The sequence below is a fragment of the Amblyomma maculatum genome, chromosome 1 (genome assembly GCF_055883805.1).
Source record: "Amblyomma maculatum isolate TAMU_Amacu chromosome 1, ASM5588380v1, whole genome shotgun sequence".
Taxonomy (NCBI): Eukaryota; Metazoa; Arthropoda; class Arachnida; order Ixodida; family Ixodidae; genus Amblyomma; species Amblyomma maculatum.
Window position 1 is genome coordinate 212178840 of NC_139344.1, and position 21870 is coordinate 212200709.

General features: G+C 45.5%; 1 protein-coding gene across 1 annotated transcript in view; it reads right to left on the reverse strand.

Moving 5' to 3' along the window:
- Positions 1 to 19302: 19302 nt before the first annotated feature.
- Positions 19303 to 21870, reverse strand: part of LOC146205538 (A.superbus venom factor 1-like) — a 107550-nt gene continuing 104982 nt past the window's right edge. Inside the window, 1 exon segment of the mRNA XM_084607403.1 lies at positions 19303 to 19444. Coding sequence (XP_084463529.1) covers positions 19318 to 19444 — 127 coding nt within the window. The 3' untranslated portion in view covers positions 19303 to 19317.

Below are 21870 nucleotides of genomic sequence, written 5' to 3' on the forward strand. Positions count from 1 at the left end.
ATAGCAAAATGTCGAGAGTTTTCTCAGCTCGCACGAACAATTTCTTCTATCGACAACTTTGTCGATCTGGCCTGTTCCGGTGAAAATCGAAAAGCCAAACTTGCTCTGAATCTACATCGCTTCAAAACTGGAAACTTGCCGGCTGCGTTACTCTGAAAAACGCTGAAAGCTGATGATGTTTCTTCTTTGAGCTGTGGCTGCGGATAATTTCCTTTTTATCAGTCATGTTGACTACGTCCATGCAATTGATTATAAAAATTTGCAGTGATATGTTGCTTGGTAGTAATGGCGAGTTAATAATACAGTCAAAACTCGGTTTAATGAAACCCGAGTTAACAAAAGGCCCGATTTAACGAAGATATTCCGATTCCCCGATTGACGCTCATATGGTCCAATGCTTTGAGTAACTCAAAATAACGAAACTAATTTTGCTATAAGTCCTGATTTAACGAACCTTTTGCTGAAAAATGGTGAAAAAGTCTATTTGTGGTCCGTTTTGCTCAAAACGCACAAGAATGTATTGACTGCGAGCCAACGGTAACATTGTAACGGTAACTACGTCCCGCTTTTGCTAAACTGCGCGGTGCGAAACGCTAGTTATATTGATTTTAATTCACGAGGCACTTTTATGTTGTCTGCGGATACCAGGGCACAACAATCAGTGTTAGAATAGACAATACCCCCCTCACACACAAACGCAAGCACCCTCCTCATCAGCTATATATAGACCGTTTTATCATGGGCGCTGCCGGATGGATGGATGGAATATAGGAGCGTCCCCTTTGAAACGGGGTGGTAGCAGTAGCTATCATGCTCATTTTTCTCCATATATCTTAATTATTGATTTAGAATGGTTAACTAAACCATCATTCTATTTATTAAATTTTTGTTCCTACATTACTAACATTATGTCACTTCTCTGCTTTTAAGCCACCAATCTTCCAGTCGTTTTTTGCTAGTTTCCACCGCCGGTTTATTCACCCGGCCACTGGTATCTCTAAACCCCAGAGCTTCAGGAACAGTGATTGCGCCTGCCTCAACTTCCGGATGGATACCATTACATTTGAGTATAATATGGTCAATTGTTTCACTGGAGTTTCCACATACAGCACATGTGTCATCTCCATTGTTAAATTTCTTTTTGTAGCTGCGTGTTCTAAGGCACCCTGATCTAGCTTCGAAAAGTAGGGCACTGCCTCTTGAGTTATCAAAGAAATCTTCCTTCCTGATCTGCATTTTCCACTTACGGTATAATTCCACACTCTGTTTCTTTTCCATCGAATTTATCCAATTTTTACCTTCTGTGTTTTTCACCTGTTGCTTAATGCTCTTTATTTCTCCGTCCTTGTGACTAGCATACTTACTAGTTAGTTTCCTAGTTCTTTTCCTCCATTGTGAGTCCACGCTTTTTAAGTACAGGTATTTAAATACTTTAGCTGCCCATCTGTTACTGTCCAATTTCCTCAGGCGTTCCTCATATAATATTTTACTCTGAGCTTCCCGTACTTCGAAAGATGCCCAGCCCATATCTCCCTGTACCGCCTCATTTGTAGTTTTGCCGTGGGCACCTAGTGCTAATCGTCCAACAGATCTCTGATTTATTTCTAATGTCGACTGTACCTCTGATTTTAGGCACAAAACCGGGTTTTCGAAAGTAAGTCCGGGCACCATAATTCCTTTCCAAATACCCCTCAAAACCTCATACCTATTGTATCCCCACAATGCCTTATGCTTCATTATCCCGGCATTCCTTCGCCCTTTGGCCTTAAGTGATTGCTCATGCTTTCCAATGTATGCCAATCCTTCGTTTACCCATACCCCCAGATATTTATATTCAGCTACTCTAGGTATTTCATGGCCTTGTATTTTAAGACCCTGATCAGTTGAGCCGTTGAAAATCATCAGACCCGACTTAACTGCGCTGAAACTGAAGCCTAGAGCGTCCCCTTCGTCTCCGCAATATTTAACTAGAGTTTGCAATTCTTCCAGACTCTCAGCTAGCAGCACAATATCGTCTGCATACATCAAACCGGGGAGGCGCTGCTCTACCGCCTTTCCACCTAATCTATATGACAGGTTAAAACCTAGGTTACTGTCTTGTATCCTCCGTTCCAGGTTTATCATATAAAGCATGAACAGCACCGGTGATAGAGGACAGCCTTGTCTTAATCCTTTGCATACTTTGACATCCTCCGTACTTCTTATCCCTTCCCACGTAATTTCTACTTTGTTATCCCGGTATATTTCCTGTAGGAACTCTATTATCTCATAACCGATACCTTCTTCTTTTAATATGTTCCACAGGAGTTCCCTGCTTACGTTGTCGTACGCCCCATTTATGTCCAGGAAGGCCAAATACAAAGGTCTATTTTCCACTCTAGATATTTCGATGCATTGGGCAAGCACGAACAGGCTATCATCTAAGCGCCTACCATTTCTAAAGCCGTTCTGAAGTTCTCCGAGTATCTTGTTACTTTCTACCCATGCTTTCACCTTTATTTCACCGCCTGCATGGAAAACCTGTACATAACAGATGTTATGGTAACCGGCCTGTAGGATTTTATGTGCATCCTGTCTCCTTTCTCTTTATAAATCAAATTTATTTTACTCTGCCGCCAGCTGTCCGGAATTGGCTTATTCGTTATGACTGTTTCCAGAGCTTTTAACAACGTTTCCTTACTTTTTGGACCGAGTTCATTAATCAGCTTGATCGGAATTCCATCTATTCCTGTAGATGTGTTTTTAGGAATATTTTTTTCTGCCTTTTTCCAGTTTAGATTGGTCAGTTCTAAGCTGCTTTGTATTCTGCTACCTTGTGTTGCTTCCTGATTTGCGGAGATTGCCCTATCGTCGCTCTTAAATGACTCGGCTATAACTGATGTAATGCAGTTCACTGCGTTGTCTCCCTTTAAACCATTTTGTGTATGTGCCATTTTGTGTATGTGGCGCCATCTAGCAGCTGAGTTGTGAACAACCGCCATGCTGGTATGTGGGGTCCCATCCGCGGAACAGGCGACAAGTAGATGAGGACACATTTGCAAAACAGGCGGCCAGACAGTTTTTTCCCCACTATGATTCCACCTCAACTTCTCCACCTTGCTTACCGGTTACCGAACCCCCCGATGCGATTACTTCTGACCTAACCATGGCAAAGCTGCTGGCCTCCATTGAACGCCTCAAATCTAACTCTGCTCCCGGCCACGACGGCATACCTAACTCCTTATTCCGCAACTTGGAAGGGACTGCTTTGCAGGCCCTGCTTGATGCATTCAATGACGTGTGGCATTCTGGTGTCATGCCGGACGAGTGAAAGCATTCTATTGTTGTTCCAATACCGAAGTCAGGTCATCCTCCAGTACTCTCGGCCCTTCGTCCAATTTCCCTGACGCCAACAATCTGCAAGCTTTACGAAAACATTCTCGCCACTCGCTTATCGTGGTGGTTGGAATCTCATGATTGTTATCCAGAATCCCAAATTGGCTTCCGCCCGCAAATAGGAACGGAGGACGGTCTTGCTACTTTGGCTGCTGACGTGCTTCACCACTCTCCGCACAGTCATCTAGTTAGAATTGTGATCGCTACAGATATAACAAAGGCATATGATAACATCCTTCACTCAGCCATTCTTGCCTCCCTACAAACTCTTGGTCTTCCTCACAGGTTTCTCCTCGCCATTCACGCCTTTCTAACAAATAGAACATTCAGTGTGCGTGTCCATGGAAAGCCCTTTGGTCACTTCCCCTCAAACAGAGGAGTGCCCCAGGGCTCCGTTCTCGCCCCTACTTTATTTAATGTGGCCTTCATTCCACTTATTCGAGCCCTAGAGGCCATCCCTTCTATACGGGTGCTTGCGTATGCCGATGATATAACCTTATGGTGCTGTCACCCAGATACGTCTGTCCATCAGGCGGCCCTCCAGCATGCGCTGGATGTATTGACATTTCGTCTCCCTCCTTTGGGCCTAACTCTTTCGCATACAAAATCCTGTTTCATTCGAATTGGAAATAAAGCTGGCTTACGGAAAGCTCCCAATATAAATTTTATGATAGATAATACCCCAATTCCTCAGGTACAAACCGTTCGCATTCTTGGTCTTCTTCTACATTCCTCTGGGACTGGCACACCGTGGCTGACAGCCATCCGTAAGACCGCTCACGCTACTTTAGGTCTCATTCGTCGCATAGCTATGCGCTCTGGCGGCGCGCGTGCTCACACGGCCCGCCAGCTTGTTCGCTCTGTCCTCCAGCCACGTATAATATACCAGGCACAGTTTCAACGTCTCACCCGCAGACAGTGGGACTCCCTTGAGGCCATCAATCGTGAGGCTATGCGTGCAATAACGTACCTCCCCCGCCTAACACCCATACCAGTACTTCAGGAGTATGCCCAGCTAAATACGCTCACTGAACTCGTTGATCAGCGGATGGCAAACAGAGCTCGCAAACAGTCTTTACAACTACATCATTTAAAGACACTACCTCCATGGTCGTACTGCCAGCTCACGGACAATCGCCCCACTGCTTCCCCGTCGGTATCATCCGCACATCTGCCTGAAGGGTGCATATTATATACCGATGCATCACATACTGCAGAGCGAGGAGTTACTGCCGTGTATAGTCCCTCTCATCCGCATCTCAACACTCACGTGACATATACCGCGGATACGTGCACCCCTCTGGCACTGGAACTTCAAGCAATTTACAATGCTATACATTCCCTCCCACCAGTTCCTACATTCAATACAGTTCATCTTTACACAGACTCTCTCACTGCCCTTAAACAGCTTAAGGCCGTTCGACGCACATTCCAAATAACACAGTCCATACATTTGCTATGTTCAAAGTACCCATGTCCTATTCGCATACACTGGATTAGCGGCCATGCTCGCGATCCACATAACATACAAGCAGATGCTATGACGCATATAAACACATCAGACGATCCACCACCTTCCCCTCTTCCCCCAGATCCGTTCCTGTCCCACGTTTCCGATTCGCAAGTTCTGCGCCACCGAACACGCGCTCTCATTCCTCCGTGTTCGCACCCTCTCCCCCGTAGTCTTACTCGGCAGGAGGAGGTGACAGTGCGCCGGATCCGGGCAGGGGCGGCTCTGACCCCATCTGTTCGACATCGATGGCGGGAAAAAGTGACTGACAGGTGCCCTCATTGTGACACTCCACCTGACGTCTGCGATGTGCGCCACTTGTTGTGGACGTGTCCATCAACAACGCACATCAGGCAACGGATACTCATGAAGGTGGGCCTGCGGTGGAATCGCGATAGTGATTATGAGAAATGGACAATCGCTATACTGCCAACCTTCTCGAATTCATAAGCACAACTGGACTGCACTCCTTCTTTTAACTTTCTATCTCCTGCATCCCATTCCCCCTTTCTCAAATTATGCCTTGTGGCAAACTCTTCGAAAAAAAAAAAAAAAGTAGCGCAAATCGGCATTTTGGAGCTTTCGCGTGCAATGTTTTGCTTTCTGAAAGTACCTAGCTGAAAGAAAAAGAAACTTGCAGTAGCAGCGAAGCTATTCGGTCAGAAATGACAAAAAATTATGCTCCTGATCAGGTTGGCTGAAGACTACAAGCCTGATTACAATTAGTGTGTACCTTTGATGTGGCATAGAGAGACGGCGGCGCACCACTGGCCGCGATGGCAGCTTTCGATCTACTTTATATTCTTAAATGATTTCTAGAAACGGCTTACCGTTACAATTAGAGGAAAAAAAGCAAGCGAATGTAGCCGTTTCATGTCACGTTTAGGAGCAATGCTAATCGCGCTACATTTGTTGGGTCAACCGATCATTCATATACTCTTTACTGCTTGAGCGGCTACTGCGGATGTTCCCACACCTCCACTGGGGTTCTATCCTTAAGTATCCATTATCCATTTCGGATCCATTTAATCTACCCTGGCTACTTTTGTTGGGTGACAATCAGGCAGGATGTTCAAGAGTCCACTACCAGACAATCGGATTTCAGCATTGCCTAGATGACTCAACCACCTGTTTGCTGGTATGTGCGGGGAGTGGCGATGACTTGTCAATGGTGGGAGCTGCTATCCTGCAATTTCTCTGACTGGGCGTTAGCTGCGTTTGTCTGACGCTGCCGTCATGCTGACATCCAAATACAAGATAAAATGGACAATTGATACCTATGAAATAGTGACCTTAAATTATGTCTCATAATGACCTCATCAAAAGTTGCTTTTGTCAACAATTATATAGTCCATTTTTCTTCGCAAGGTTTGCTTACTGCAAGCAATCACTGCTATTCCTATGATCATATTCCCCTTTATTATCGGCAGCAAAATTTTACGAGATGCGTGTTTAAAAAAAAAAAATATTGTAGCGCTGTTTCACTAAATAAGTTGACAACCAATTTATTAGTATATCGTTGTCTTCAAGTGGGACAGGTTCTTTCATACTTGCATTAATCTCAGGTGACTGAATCGAAATAGTTCTTCTTTACCTGGCAGCATCTCATAAATATTTGCAGCAAGGAATATATCATCCGCTTGTTGCCCAAAGACTGCCGTTGTTGCACGGGTATTCAGTTTTTCCGGTCCCTACTCGACAAACACAGTGTTCGGAACTCGCACGAAAGGCTGCCAAAGCCAAACATTTTCGGTTGGGGCTTGAAATTCAGAAGCTGCTCGTTTTAGCCCAATTGAGTGAGTTGCAAGTGGAACAGTGTAGAGCGACACACGCGAATATCACCGCTGTTAATCCTTTCTCTTCTGTTAATAATCTCCTTTTGGTTGTTATTTTTTTGTTAATGCAAGCAACTAAGTAAAAAAAGATTGTGCTAACCGCGGCAGCTCTTAGCAGCTAAACTGCGGCCGGCGGAAATGAAACGATCAGGGAAATGAAGGAAAGAAAGGGGCGAAAGAGAAATAACATAGGGAAAGAAAGCACTTCGCTCACATCAGCTGATCGGCTTAGATACTTTGCGGCTACTCAAGACACTCTGTGTGCAAAAGACTGCAACGTGTGCCCTTTCTCCGTAGAATGCCCTTGCCCTGCCGCCCCCGCTGCTATCCCCGCGTCCCCACATACCAGACAGGAGGAGCCGCGCAACGCGTTCCGGTTTGAGGCTATTTTCCTCCTCGCCGCGAAAACGGTGTATAGCTCTCCAGCACTATCGGTGCAAAAAGATAGGGCCATTCACTGTTTACTTATACAAAACCACTCACACTCACATTCGCTCACGCTCTGTCCACTCAGATTTAATTACGTCCACTCACTCACACACACAAAGTGTGGTGAGTGGATACGAGTGCACTAATTAGTGAGTGCGCCAACCTATGGTTACTGCACAAGAAGTACTTTGGTTTGGGCTAGTTGGTTCATAGCTGACGTTGATCCTGAGGACTGCGCGAAAGGGACGAAGTCGAAGAAAGAACACGAAAACAACAGGACAGGCGCCAACTTTCAACTGAGGTTTATTCGCGCAAACCCTTGAATTTTTATGAAGCACCCAAGCCGTCACAATAGCCTATCACATAGTCATCCACATGCAGCATTCAGGTGACAGGCGCTACTGATCACAGGCCAGATAAAATTAATCGCAGTACAGCTCGCCAGTAAAAAAAAAAGAAGGAATTCATCACAGTAGAGCATGCCAGCCTTAAAAGCAACTTGTTGCAACGAGACCCAAGATTATCGATCACACAAAAAATAACACCAAAAACAATCAGGAGCTGAAATTCAACCACACGCCACAGATGCGCTCGTGCCCAAGACAAACATGGTGCGTTTTTTTGTTTTTTTTTTCTCCCTCGCCCGCAATAACGAAAACAGGTGACAATGATTAACAAAAAGACCAACAGAAACTCCGAAAAAAAAAAAAACGATGCACATGAAAGCTTAAACAGGTGACAAATGAAGCAAAATGACCAACACCTCAGTTGAAAGTTGGCGCCTGTCCGGTTGTTTTCGTGTTCCTTTTTTGTCTTCGTCCCTTTCGCGCCGTCCTCAGAATTAACATCAGTTACTGCACATACCAGTGTGAGTTAGCAAAGGAGATGCGCTGACTCATTTGAATATTGGCTGAGGGGGTACATTCTCTCGGCTGGGAAAAGTTGTTCTTTGCTCCGCTGCCGTTGGGTAAGGGATAATGCCGAGGCATGCACTTCAAATTATGTTAAAGTCAATATTTTTAATATGCTGTGAAGACAAAATAATGAACTCTACACATTTTAATCCGGTTAGCATGGCGACGCCGTGGTTTATTATGCGGTCAGGTTCACAGAACGTATAGAGCGAAAGGTCTTGGCGCATCGGAACATGTGCCGTCCTTCTCACGGCGCTCATGTCCATCCTATAAAGAATTCAGGCATGATCTGCTCATTCCTGTGCATCAGCGACATTCACGAGCATGAATGCAACAAAGCTCCCGATTTCCGTAGGACAGCCGGAGAGAGGAGTGAGGGAGTTCCGTGTCATTGTGGTCGCACAGCCGCACTCACCTTGGGATACATTCCGTTATCCTGTGTTCCACCTTCCAGCTGGGCTCTTGTTGACAAGGAAGATCAGTGTATGCGCAATCGGAACCTCGGAATTCGCAGAGATATACAGGGCTGGCTGTTACCAATAATAGTGACCCAGTGGCGCAGCGCCCTACAGGTCGTTCGTCGTTCAGACCGGCTGTCTTCCTTAGCGCGAAGGATGGGTCTAGTCAGCATCATTCCGCACGGTTATCGACGTTCTTGCCGGTCTGTTTCCCGACTCGGTTGCATAAGACGTTTCAGCGAAAGAGCGCGGGTGCGGAGTATGGCCCTCGCAGTCGTCGCTGGACGGCCAGAGAGTTTCTGTTGTCGTGGCTAAATTTACGGGGGATCTAGCGCTGACGGCCCGGGTTGTATTGCCCCCGGCGGCAAAGCTTCACTGACGTCACTTCCCACAAACGAATTCCTCTGGCGCTTCGCTCCGACGTAACGGCTAGCGCTGTTTCGTTTTAATTTCTTCTCACTCCCTCAGCCCACTCCCTTCGATTCATCGTTCCTGAATTTTTTTTTTTTTTTTCATCCGGGGTTAGTTTATTTTGTTTGTGATTCGTAACGTCGGCCGACTTGGAGCCGCGCACCGGCTTGCGTGGGTCTCCCTCGCTCGCGGAGGGTATAGGCCACGGCGAGGTTGCCACGCGTTACGCCAGGCTGGTTGCGGGCCAAATTTTACCACTGGCTGGTGCAGTGCGCTGCGGAGGTCACGCGGGAGGCAAATGGGGCAGTGGTGGTCCCGGTGCCCGCAGTATGGTGGCAACGTTTGACTCCCCGGTGCAACGTTGCCCGCCTCCGCTGCAACTCGGATCTCGTTGAAAAGCAACCTCCTAGTCAGAAGAGTATAGCGGGAGGACGCGATGGAGCACTTGGCTCATTGTTTTGATTACACTTTCAGGAGGTCCTATATTTTGAAGCACTTCTGGCGCTACAATGAAGAGCCTCTTTGCCTTTTCCTTTCAGTATCAGGCGACGCAAATTTCACTTCACGAGGAAGTTAGGAAATGTCGCACTCACTACCAATGCGTCGCTTGTCGATTGTTTGTTTCGAATACGCGTGTAGTGACAGAATCTGTCCGTGTCTTTTTTAATTAGGCGCTTTCCTCTCCTTTCTTTTCGGGAACTAATTGCCCGGAGCAAAATGGCGCCTCGGAAATGGGCAAAAGTGGCGCGAGACGATGGCTAGGTGATGCGCTTTTCTTTCCCTTACTCGCACGCATGTGATGGCTGTTCAGGCAAATAGCGTTTCGACTTTCTCCGTCGTAAACCTCGTTCCGCTACGCCGAGGGCGGAAAATGCGGGCCTTTCTCGATGTATTGCGCCTTATACTGAAATTGTACACTCAAGATTTGTCTCAGTGGTTTTTCCTGTCATTGCAATTACGACCGAACTATAGCTCACCCGGAGCCCCTGTTAGGCATTCGTTCAAGTACTTCCGCGTGCAGGAAAAAATGGTAATAGAAAAATCTGTTGAGCGCGTGCCCGAACAGCGGAACAACGAAAAAGAATAAAAGCGAAGAATGACCCATGACAATCTATATTGCGTGCTGCAGAGAGGAAGGTAAGTGAACAGAGGAGCGCGAATTGTTGTCGAGCCGTATACGGTGGTCGGCCGATGGCTCGCGGCAAGAGAAGCACGCCTATATACGAGCGATTCAAAGGCGGCCGGGTTCAACGGCCTTTGACTTTTTACGGCCCCTTGAGAATTTGGCGACGGTTAGATTTGCACACGCCCGAGATAAGCTGTCCTGCGTTTGGCACTAGGCATTAAAACAGCCCGATGAGGAACGGAAGGCGATTGGAGGGTTCGCAGCTCCGATCCGTTTCGCTCTGCGCTTGGTTATTTTCGAGCGCTTGCCCAGAGGCTTAGTGGCTGACAAAGGAAGCGTCAGGTATTAACGGAGCAAGCAGATCTGACGCTCGAGCAGTGGACATTTCATCGCATTCCGGGCATACTTGAACGCGGTGCTCCTGGGAATGAAAAGAACTGGGTCACATGAATGCTGAGATTGCTTGGGCTGCGCGGAGGGCTCGGAAACAAATCTTGTCGATGGAGTCCGCAAACCTATCCCAGGATTATGCAACGCGCGGCGAGCGTGACCCGCCAGTTCGAGATTTGATCACGCGTGGCGTAAACAAAGAAAAAAAAAAAACAGTTTATGGAAAGACGAAGCATGTTCGTACCGAAATCAATTAAACTGCTATGGTGCGCTAAGATGCGTTGTCTCCTTGCTCCAGTCTCGAGCATGGAAACTACCGGCAAGCTTTGTATCCGAACTGCGAAGTTCATTGTCATGAAAATTTCAGGCTCTCGGTGGGCTGCTTAGAGCGTAGCGTGAATAAAGCACCGGCACTAGGAGGTGGGTTTGCACGTGTACTTCGTTTGCGACTTTTTGACATTCTGCCGTGTTTAGAGGTTAGCCTGCAGACGTTGAACAGCCCTGTCACCTCTCAAAATAATAAAAAAGAAAGCGGGAAATAAATTTAGACATAATTTTTTTTTTTGTGAGACACGTATGCAATTCATGCAGTCTTTCATGATTGTGGCTTATCACTTACTCTGTGACGCGCTCAGTAATGGCTGAGGCGCAGAGGATTTGCGCTGACCTACTTCGCGCACTGAAATGCGTCTAAATTTGAGTTCGAATATGACGCATTAGGAGCCGTTAGGAAAAGGAAAAGTTTTCGTTCCACATGGCGCATTGAAACTTGTGCTGGATAAACAGGGTGTTTTAAACTCCAAACGGAAGCTCGGTGGGGTGAGTGTGATGGGTTCCGGTAAATACGTCCCCAGAAAAAGTCCCCGGAGAGAATGTGCCCGGAAGAAGCGTTCCCGAAAAAAAAGTGGCCCTATTTGCGAAGTAGGAAAAAAATGTCCCCAAACGGGGGTTGTGGTCTTTGCGCTGTAGGAATTCGGTTCCCCTGGACGAGCTGCAGTGATTAATGACGTATGTTACAGCGCTTCCACATGTCGGCTTTGAAGTGGCTGAACATCGAACTGATGTGGACATTCGTGAAAAAAACAAACAACAAAAAAAAAAACATTGATGGAAGCGGTAATACAGTGACAGCGCTGCCTCGTCTTCGGTTTGTTTGTGGGGGAAAGTGCGAACGGACCACCGGCTTTACCGGACCATAAGCTTTGAGCGATGGTTTAGGGTGACCATGGTGACAACCTGTTAAGCGTTTTCCTGCCTGCTGGATCATCTTCATCTACATCATCATCAAAGGGGCGGTTGACCCTCGTCACCGGAAGGTCTGAAAGGTAGCTCTAGTGATGCCTTCTGCTTTGGGCTGTTCCTTTAGACTACCTCGGGCCGATCCGCCTGCACCTTTCTTAGTGGACAGTATTACCAAGCTGATTAGACCTGTCCTAATTATTGCTTAATGAGATACGGAGCTCGGAATCAAGCATCGTATAAAAAGCGACATGGTTCTTCAACTGTGCTTTTCCACAGTACCTGTAAATATCTCGGGCACCCAGAGGACACAGGTTCCAAACGATGACTACATTTAACTCAAAGCCAAGAAAGAATGATATAAGATGTGTATTTTTTTTTTTTTTTTTTTTTTTTTTCATGTGAGTTCTGGAAGAAATCATTCTGAGGGTCAGTTTTTGCCTGGGAGACGTTTTTTCCCTAGTTGCCGCTTCTTCAGGGGCCGTTTCGTCCGGGGACGTTTATTAGTATCTTCCGGAGACCTTTATTCCGGGATTATTTTTGCCTACTCCCGAGTAGGATGCCTCTAGGTGGTCTAAATGAATACCAGTGTATGTGATTGCGAAAACGCGCCAGCGGATCGATGACTTATATTCATTGAGCCCCAAGCTATTCCGGTGTTGCTTTGTTCGCATAGCCTCACACAGTCGTGCCGGTGTATTATTTCGTATTATGTAATAATACATTAATGACACATAACATAACTGCAGCGGATCGCACTCATGACACAGAACCTGAATTCGTGAACCAATATACGGCGGAAGCACACAGGCGCGTTGTCAAATGTTTTTTGCACGTTTCCAGCATCGAAGTGAATTTGCGAACTACCTTCAGGAATGCAGAAGGCGTACCAAACTCGCTCGATTAATAAAGTTTTTTCCTCCTCCTCCTGTAGCGTTGCGGCGATCTCGTGTTGCTCCAGTCTCAAATTTTGAATGCTCCGCGTATGCCAGCGTCGCGGGACGTGTTCCGCACAGCTACTGCAGGCGCTGGTGGCATACAAGAGCACATATGGGGTGTCTTATGCACGCATGCAGGTAACAAGGAAGGACTGTTCAGTCGGCGCTCTTCTTTCGTGCAGCCACTTCCCCATCGCAGAGCTGTGCGCTGAGCATATAGGACCGTCTACTTTGGCTTCAGAGCCAGACCGCACGCATTTTCGCAGTGGCATACAGTTTCCTTATTTATAATGCCAGAGATGCCCGTGAAAACTAAGGTCCTCTGTTAAGGTGCCACTTTGGCCCGAGAAGTAAGAGCAATTAGCCGCCGTATTGAAAGGAAACCATTTGACGCGGATAGTTGTTACCTTGTTAAAATAGGACCATTTCGTTTCGTCCACACTATCTAACGCAGCCGTCTTGGTTCTTGCTGCCGGCGGGAAGACTGACACAGTGAATTTTTATATAAGTGCCGAATATGACTACGAACAGGCGCATTACGAAGAACTATTGCGGATGAAACGCAGATCATCTTGCGTTCAAATAACAACAAGTGAGGGCAGCGGAGCGACTAAATAGGCGGGCTTTCTCGGCGCTTCAAGTGAACCAAGGAAACAGTTACTGGCAATAGCGGTTAGAGCCAGCACCATATGCGTATGTATACGTGCCCGGAAACCTCAGATCGGGCACTTTTTACACGAGCCTTGTGACTGATTGTAGCATTTAATTGCTCGATTTACTGCGGTTTTTAAGTGTGCGATGTTAGTGTCCACACTGAGGACTATAGGGAAGGTTGACCCTCAATACTCTAGGGAGATCTAGTTCAAGCGGCGTCGCATTGTTCACCTTATCATCCTTATTATCACCTTATTATCACCTTATCGAAGAGCCTCGGAGATATCCTATTCGCGCATATGCCGGCGGGAGAAACGTCGCACTGTATTCTCTTGTGTTCTGTCTCGTCCCTTCTTTATACCTGCGCTAATACTGAAGTCATGGGATAAAGTGACGTGCTATAGGATTTTGTCTTTGGGCTGCGGATACTGCGGCGCTGTCAGCACGAAATTAAAAAAAAACAAACAAACCTGTTACATTTAGTGCTAAATGCGGAAACAATGCCATTTTATATCTTGAGATCAGTTAGTCCTTGCGAAAGTGCAAAATGCTTGTTAAAGTTAGCATGCAGTGACGTAGAACACGTCACCTCCAAAGAATTGTGCTTTTTGCCAGCATTTGAGAGAGGAACACGACCAAACAGCCGCCATATCTAATGGAAGCAATTTGGAACGGAGTCTTGATTCGTTGTCAAAAAGGGGCAACCTTTAAAAATACCTTAGTCATGTATCTTAATACACCTTACGCCCAGCTGTGTTGATGCAGTGGTTAGGGCTTTTGACTGAGCTGTGCCCAAGGACGCGGGATCGAATCCCGGCGGTGGCCGCTTTTCGAAAAGAAGCTTGGCGCCCGTATGCTGTGCGATGTCAGTTCACGTTAAAGAACCCCAGGTGGTCGAAATTTTCGGAGCCCTCCACTATGGCGTCTCTCATGCCAGAGTCGCTTTGGGACGTCAAACCCTACATAACAATCCAAACCAAACCCAAATGCACACTGCCATCTGCCTTTGTCATTTGCGCCAGTATTGTTTCGCCCGGGGTCAGCTACTGCTAACTTCTGCGTACGCGGTCGGCTGACCTTAGCCGTGTCGTGTATATGGCTCCTGTTGATTTGTGCTGGTGACATTGAAACAAATCCTGGCCCTGACAAATGTGATCAAGTTCTCGCTGCTATCAAAGATATGGCATTGTCCAATGAAAAGTTTCAAAAAGAAATCCTTGGAAAAATTAAAGACGTCCACGGCGCCTATCAAAATTAGAGAAAAACTCTGATGTTGTTGGTGACGTGTCTAAGGAAGTCAGCAACTTGGGCTCGATGCTAAAGGAATCCCAGGACAAGCTCCAAGGCATAGAAACAGCACAAATGCGTCAGTCGAGCATAGTTGTTGACGACCTTAACAACAGAATGCGTAGAAATAACTTGATCTTCAAAGGCATTACAGAGGAAGCAACAGAAACATGGAAAGATACCGAGGAAGTTGTGTCTAAGTTTGTGACCAGGAACTTGGGAATCTCAGTTGGCGAAATCGAACGTGCACACAGAATAGGACAGCGAAAGCAGGGCAGCATCAGCCCAATAATTGTGAAGTTCTTAAATTTCAAAGACAAGACCAACATTCTCAAAAATGCTTCCAAACTTAAAGATCTTGACTCTGCTTCCGTCTGGATAGAGGAGGACTTTTCACCTAGGATGCAGTTTATTAGGGAACAGCTTAGAGACTTCGCTCGAAGTATACGAAATCCTGGTGAAAAGTATAAGCTTGATAAGCTTCTTCTTAACAATACTCTGTACTCATTTAACAGTGCCACTAGAAAAGTGATTGCTCTCCCAAAGCGCGATTCCAAAGAAGTGGATGTTTGTGACAATAGCGGAACAAATGAAATGTCTGCCCTTTCTGATTCTGAGGCCGCTCAGGAACACTGACTACAAAATAAACCCATAAGCTTCGTATTGTCAATTTTAGTGTCAAACTTTCGCAGCCTGTTTCCAAAGCAAGATAATTTGTGTGCATATGTCGACGCATGCTCAGCCGACCTTGTGTTGGGTACAGAAACCTGGTTATCGCCCGATATTGCTGATACTGAATTATCCTTGTCCAGCCAGTTTTCATTATTTAGAAAAGACCGCGTTACTTCGCGCGGTGGTGGGGTACTAATTGCCGTAAGGAAAAGCCTGCAAGCACATGTTGTTGATACAGGATCGTGCCTGGAAATTTTGTGGGTTGCATTACGTCTATCATCATCGGTAACTTGCGCCGTTGGGGTCTGCTATCGCCCACCTGATTCACACGAGGAATTCGCTGAAAAACTGAATGAATCCCTAACTTACCTGCAGAACAAATTTCCACGTTCACCAATATTCCTGGCAGGTGACTTCAATTATCCGAATATTGAGTGGCGGGAATGCCGGCCCCTCCACGGCGCAAGAAAGCGTGAATGTCAGAATTTTATGGATGTGCTAGCACTTTTCAACCTACATCAAATGGTTTCCACACCTACGCGTGGCGATTCAATCTTAGATCTAGTGCTGACAACGCAGCCTGACCAAACGTCTGTAAACTTGCTGGATGGTCTCAGTGACCACAAAGTTTTGCAGTGCGATTTCACAGTAGCCAGAAACAAACCAGAAAAAGCAAATAAAATTATATTTGATTATACCAGAGCAGATACTGATATGATACTTAATGAGCTATCATTGTTCTCTGCAGATATTTTTCGCTCCTTCAATTCGCGGGACGCGAATGAAAACTGGTCTCTTATTCGGGATAAACTAACTTTGGTACGTACCTAAGGTCACCATCACCACATCTACAGAGAGCACATGGTTCACAAGGAGCGTCAAAAGATGTATAAACAAAAAGAAAAGGTTGTACGCGAAAGCTAAAAAGTCAGCATCTGAGCACGATTGGAATCAGTATCGTACACATGCCCAACAGTGCAAAACTGAAATCGAAATCGCAAAGAACAAGTTCTATAACAGTGACATTTCACGTCTGTTAAAGAACAATCCTCAAAAATTTTGGCGCGTTGTTAATCCAAACTATGGTACAAACACCTCCGTGTCAATAACTAAAGAAGGAAAGCTCCTTACCTCCCCTGAAGTAGCAGAGGAATTCAACCAATTTTTCTGCTCAGTCTTCACTGATGAGAGCCCTTTACCTACTGACCTGCAATTTCCAGAGCTACACGAAAGCATGCCCGACATAACTGTCACAGCAGAAGGTGTATCCTCTGCCATAGACCGCCTCCCTGCTAACTCTGCACCCGGCCTCGATAACATATGTCCTAAATTACTAAAAATAGCGAAACCTGCAATATGCTCCATCTTAGCTGCTATTTTTCAGCAATCCATTGATACGGGTTGTGTACCATACGACTGGAAAATTGCGCGTGTCATACCCATTTTCAAATCTGGCGATGCCTCTCTGCCATCAAATTACAGACCAATTTCTTTAACCAATATAAGCTGCAAATTGCTAGAACACATAATCTCCTCCGCCATAATGGGTCATCTGGTGAAGCATAACTTCTTTTTTCCCAATCAGCACGGCTTCCTACATGGTAGGTCTTGCGAAACACAACTGTTTGAATTGGTTACTGACCTTCATTATGCTGTTCATGTGCACCCTAAAATAGACGCCGTATTTATAGATTTCGCCAAAGCATTCGACAAAGTCCCACACATACGTCTAATAAAGAAGCTTGAAAATTTAAACATAAATTATAAGGTTATTTGTTGGATAAGGAGTTTTTTGGCTAATCGCTATCAATCAGTCTTTGTTAACAGCCATTCTTCCTCCCACTCCCCCGTTAAATCTGGAGTGCCGCAAGGGTCTGTACTCGGACCTATCTTGTTCTTAGTTTATATAAATGATATCAGTAATAACCTAAATTCCACGGTCAGATTATTTGCTGATGATTGTGTGGTATACAGACAGATAACTGATCTTTCAGACTGTACTCATTTACAATCAGACATTGATAAGATCAACAATTGGTGCACACAGTGGCAAATGGAAATTAACACCTCAAAAACAAAACTTGTCAGATTTACCACAACATCTAACACCGAACCATTCCATTACACTTTGAACAACGTGCGTATTGAATCGGTACCCATCATAAAGTATTTAGGTGTACATTTAGCATCAGACCTTTCATGGAACTGTCACTTAGATACGGTCATCAATAAGGCTTCCAAAACACTCGGCTTCCTCAGACGCAACCTGCGATTAGCTAATCCAGACACAAAGCTATTAGCATACACCACATTAGTGCGCTCTAAATTGGAGTACGCCTCTTTAATTTGGAACCCTCATCAAGCATACCTAGTAACAAAATTGGAGTCTCTGCAAAATAAAGCCGCCCGTTTCATATCTAAAAACTATTCGCGATCAGCAAGTATAACTGAAATAAAAACAGCCCTCAACTTACCTCTTCTTGAAAGACGGAGAATGTTTTCCTTACTGTCCTTTTTCTTCAAATTATATTATAGTAATTCTTCCTTTGCGTTGTATCATATCACGCCGGCTCATCATGTATTCCCACGCATTGATCACCAACTGAAAGTGCAACCCATCTTTGCTCGAACCAATCTGTTCTTTCACTCGCCTCTCCTCCTCGCCATCCGTCAATGGAATCTGCTGCCTGCCACCATTGCATCTTCCAGTGATTATGAAACGTTTGTAACCGGACTAAAAAATCACTTCGAGCTGTAACCTTCATCTTTGCATCTTTTTTTTTCGTATTAAAGCGCTGCTCTTCGAAAAACGTGAATGTTAGGTGCCATCTGTATCTTTATTTGAGTGTTTGAAGCATTAGCTTTTCAACATTTTGCGCCTGGCTATATTGTTAACCACTGTATACTTATCGCAATTTTGGATGCATTGTTTGTACTGTTGTCCCACTTTCCGCCCCCCCCCCCCCCTATGTAATGCCCGCCCGGGCCTTTAGGGTATTTGAATAAATAAATAAATAAATGCGGTCGAAAGCAGTCGTTTTGCAATATTTGTCTTCATTATGGCGATACGGAGGTTTCCAAGGATATTAGTGGGGACAAATGTCTATGCCTCAAACGCACGCGCTCTTTCTAAATCGCTCATATTCTTGAACAAACCAGCAAATAATTCTCAAATGCCGGCGCCTCGGTCACGTTTGCTTGCATCGCACGATTCCTCTACGAAAAGAAAGTATTCCATCTTTTCAAGATACCTGTTGCACATGTACCGTGGCTGCGAAGTGTGCGTTCAGGAAACGTTTGGACAGCTAGCGAGTATTTCTGCCGCTGTACACGCTTGCTCTCGCCAGCGTCTGCCAGATGCATGACGCGTGAAACCGCAGTGAAGAACTCTTAAAAAAAAAAAGGAAGGAAAGATGGAAATGATGAAAGGATTGAAGTGAGAGAGAGAGAGAGAAAATAATGAAGGAAGGTAGAAAGAAGGAAATAAAAAAGGAAGAGATGAAGAATGAAAGAAATAGAGAGAAGAAGTAAATAAATGAAGAAAGAAAGAAAGAAAGAAAGAAAGAAAGAAAGAAAGAAAGAAAGAAAGAAAGAAAGAAAGAAAGAAAGAAAGGAAGGAATATAGAAAAACAAGAAATAACTCAAAAAACTGTCTTTGGTACTACTTCTATGATACGGTAAATTTCTCACTAGAGGTCACCTTTTACATTTGAACGAAATGTGGCCGAGTTGAGGCTCAGTAACACTGCAGTGAAGAACAAATATTTCTTTTTTTTTAAATATCAAAGCAGCATTACAGACACCTTGGAATGCGAAGAGTAGAAATCAATACTCACGGTAACACACTGCGAACAAAAACTGAATATCGTAATCGGTGAGCACTGCTGAAGTTTACAACTGGTTCGCACAAATACGTTTATTAGACATTTGCACTTTTCAGCAGTCGGTACATGAGAGGTTGCTGAATGAACGCGCACTATCTGTGTGCGTTATGTTAATCACAATAGGAGCATTTTGTTTGCAAAGAAAAAAAAAGTCCATATCTGTAATCGGCACATATATATCGCGGCACCGGGCACTCATGAGTAACACCGAGTTGTCTCGTCGGAAAACTCGTTGATGAACCACGCCACAAGTCTGTCCAGCTTATTGTTCTTGTGCTTCACGGGAAAAACCATCGAGTCGCTGTCGATCAGATACAAGAAACTGCAAGGGCAAATAAAAAAAAAGTGAGAAATGCTACTACAGCTTTTAAACAAATTAGGAGAGACGAAGGAAGAAATGCGGCAACTTAACTGCACTCGCGCTAGTGCCGACATGATTGTGAAAGTAGGGGATATGCCGAACGTTTTCGCTTTCCGATCGGTTCACTTGGAGGCCCGCAAACTACAGGAGTTAGTATGGATACAAAAAGACTTCGTTGATTTTAGCTTTTGTGGCAGCGAAGCCTGAACCAGCTCCTCAATTTGTTATGAAATTACACACTGACATACAACAACAACGAGATTTCAACATTTTAACGTCCAACAATCGTTTGCGTGCGATCTGCTTAGCTTAGGCGCGCTGTCGCGTCTTGCCGTGACGTACATGGTACGAATATTAACCTAGACAGGAAAGAAAACAAAAAATTCTAGAGGGAACTCTGGACTACTAAAGTGCGATGAGGTGAAAGCCATTATAGCGCGGTGGATTGTAGCCATCCACTACGACACCTCTATCACCCTCTCTTCTTTAAGTCCCACCTTCCTCCCTTCCTTTACGGCGGGGTGCATCATGTGTCCACAGAGACTTGTGACAGATACTGCGTCTTTTCTATCCTGTAAACCAATTTCAAACGCCGCTGATGCCTGCTGTACTAACGCCTCCTAGACATCTGGGTCTGCTTCTGTTCGCTGTGTGGTGCGGCGTTCGAGGAAGCGGCAAATGAAAGGTGCTGCACGGACGCCTGGATCGGACGCCCAGCGGGGTCAGCTTCGTATATGCACGAACAGGCTGGTGACGTAATTACCTGTCGTGACGGCACATCGCGTGCCCCTTGTCGAACACAACCAGCATTTCATTGAACGCATCAAAGTTCACCGCCGTTCTCTAATTCGTTTACAGGTAAGGAAAGGCGCAGTATCTGTCACTCACGCAATCCCGCTGTCATCATCACGGTAGACAAGGGGAATTATTAAGAGCGTTTCACGATCCGGGGCGTGGCGCGACCATTCCAGTCATCGCAACACTCAAGAAGCCATGCTCCAGATCGACTTCGAGAAGGCATTTGACTGTGTTGCTCATGAAATTTTGCAGTCCATTTTGGATCGTGAGAACGTTGGTTCAGTTGTCTGCAAGGGCGTGGTCCTGCAGCATACCAAAAACTGTGCAAGATTGATCATAAACAAGAGTCTGGGGGCCCCCATAAGCGTGCAGCGTTTGGTGCGGCAAGGCTACCCCCTCAGCCCTCTTTTGTGTTGTATTTGCATTGAGACATTTTGTATGAAAATAATAAAAAAACGACACCATTAATGGGTTTAAGTTACAGGCAGCCGAGGTGAAATTGTTGGCGTACGCGGACGATGTTGCTGTTTTTACAGTTGACCAGGAAAGCGTACTTGAGGCTATCAAATGTGTCCGTGAGTTTTCCCATGTTACCGGTAGTGGGGTGAACTGGGCCAAGTGCCTTGGGCTATGGCATGGACAGCGGCCATCGAAGCCTGACCACTTTGCCAATGTTACGTGGGTGAAGGCCCCGACCAAGTACTTAGGTGTCGAGCTGGATAGTTACCTCCAAAGCGAGCAATATTGGAAATGGAAGACGCAAGAGCTACGGGAGAAGACAGAGAAGTGGAAAGGCGCCAATATATCCATTTTCGCCAGAGCTACAGTATGTAATCTTTTTTTTTTTTTCATCAGCAAGCTATAGTATGCGCTCCAGGTGTTGCATTGTTAGCGGGTAAACTTACAAAAGCTTCACATGATTTTTGTCGTTTTCACTTGGGCGGCGGAATGGGAACGCTGCAGCAGGACGAATCTGTTCCGGCAGGTTAAAGTTGGGGGTTTGGGGCTCGGGCATCTCTTTTTACTCCAGGTGATTAATCAATTTTTGTTTCTTTTTCGCGACGTTTCCAACCCATTCTTGCGCACCGTCTGCCAAGCTAGGCTGCGACGCCTGCTGCCTGAGTTTGTTGTCTCCACCGAAGAAGTAGCGTCTGGGATTTATGGATATTACAGGGAGGTCATCGAGAGTGTTAAATTTCTTTCAGCGCGTTTCCCTATTGGAATATTTGTTTGATCTGTGTGATATTGTCTTCCCAGAACCCTTGTACAAGGCCATATACAGTGGAGGCCCTGGCACAGGTGTATTGAGCTAAGACAGTATTTTTTTTTTTTTAAATTACATACCGGAGCATTACCAGTAAAAAGTTTTTGGAGGGAAGGGGATTTTATCTTTTATTTACCAGGGTCGAGGGGGGGGGGGGCATTGTTTAATATGTAAAACAATAGATAATGTTTTTTACATTGTTGGGACGGGGTATATTTCTTTGATGTATTACAACGGACCATAAAGCAGGATTTTCAACTAGACTAGCACGACGTTCAATATTTAGGTATAGAGAATGAGGATGGGGTTCCATTTGACGTAATTA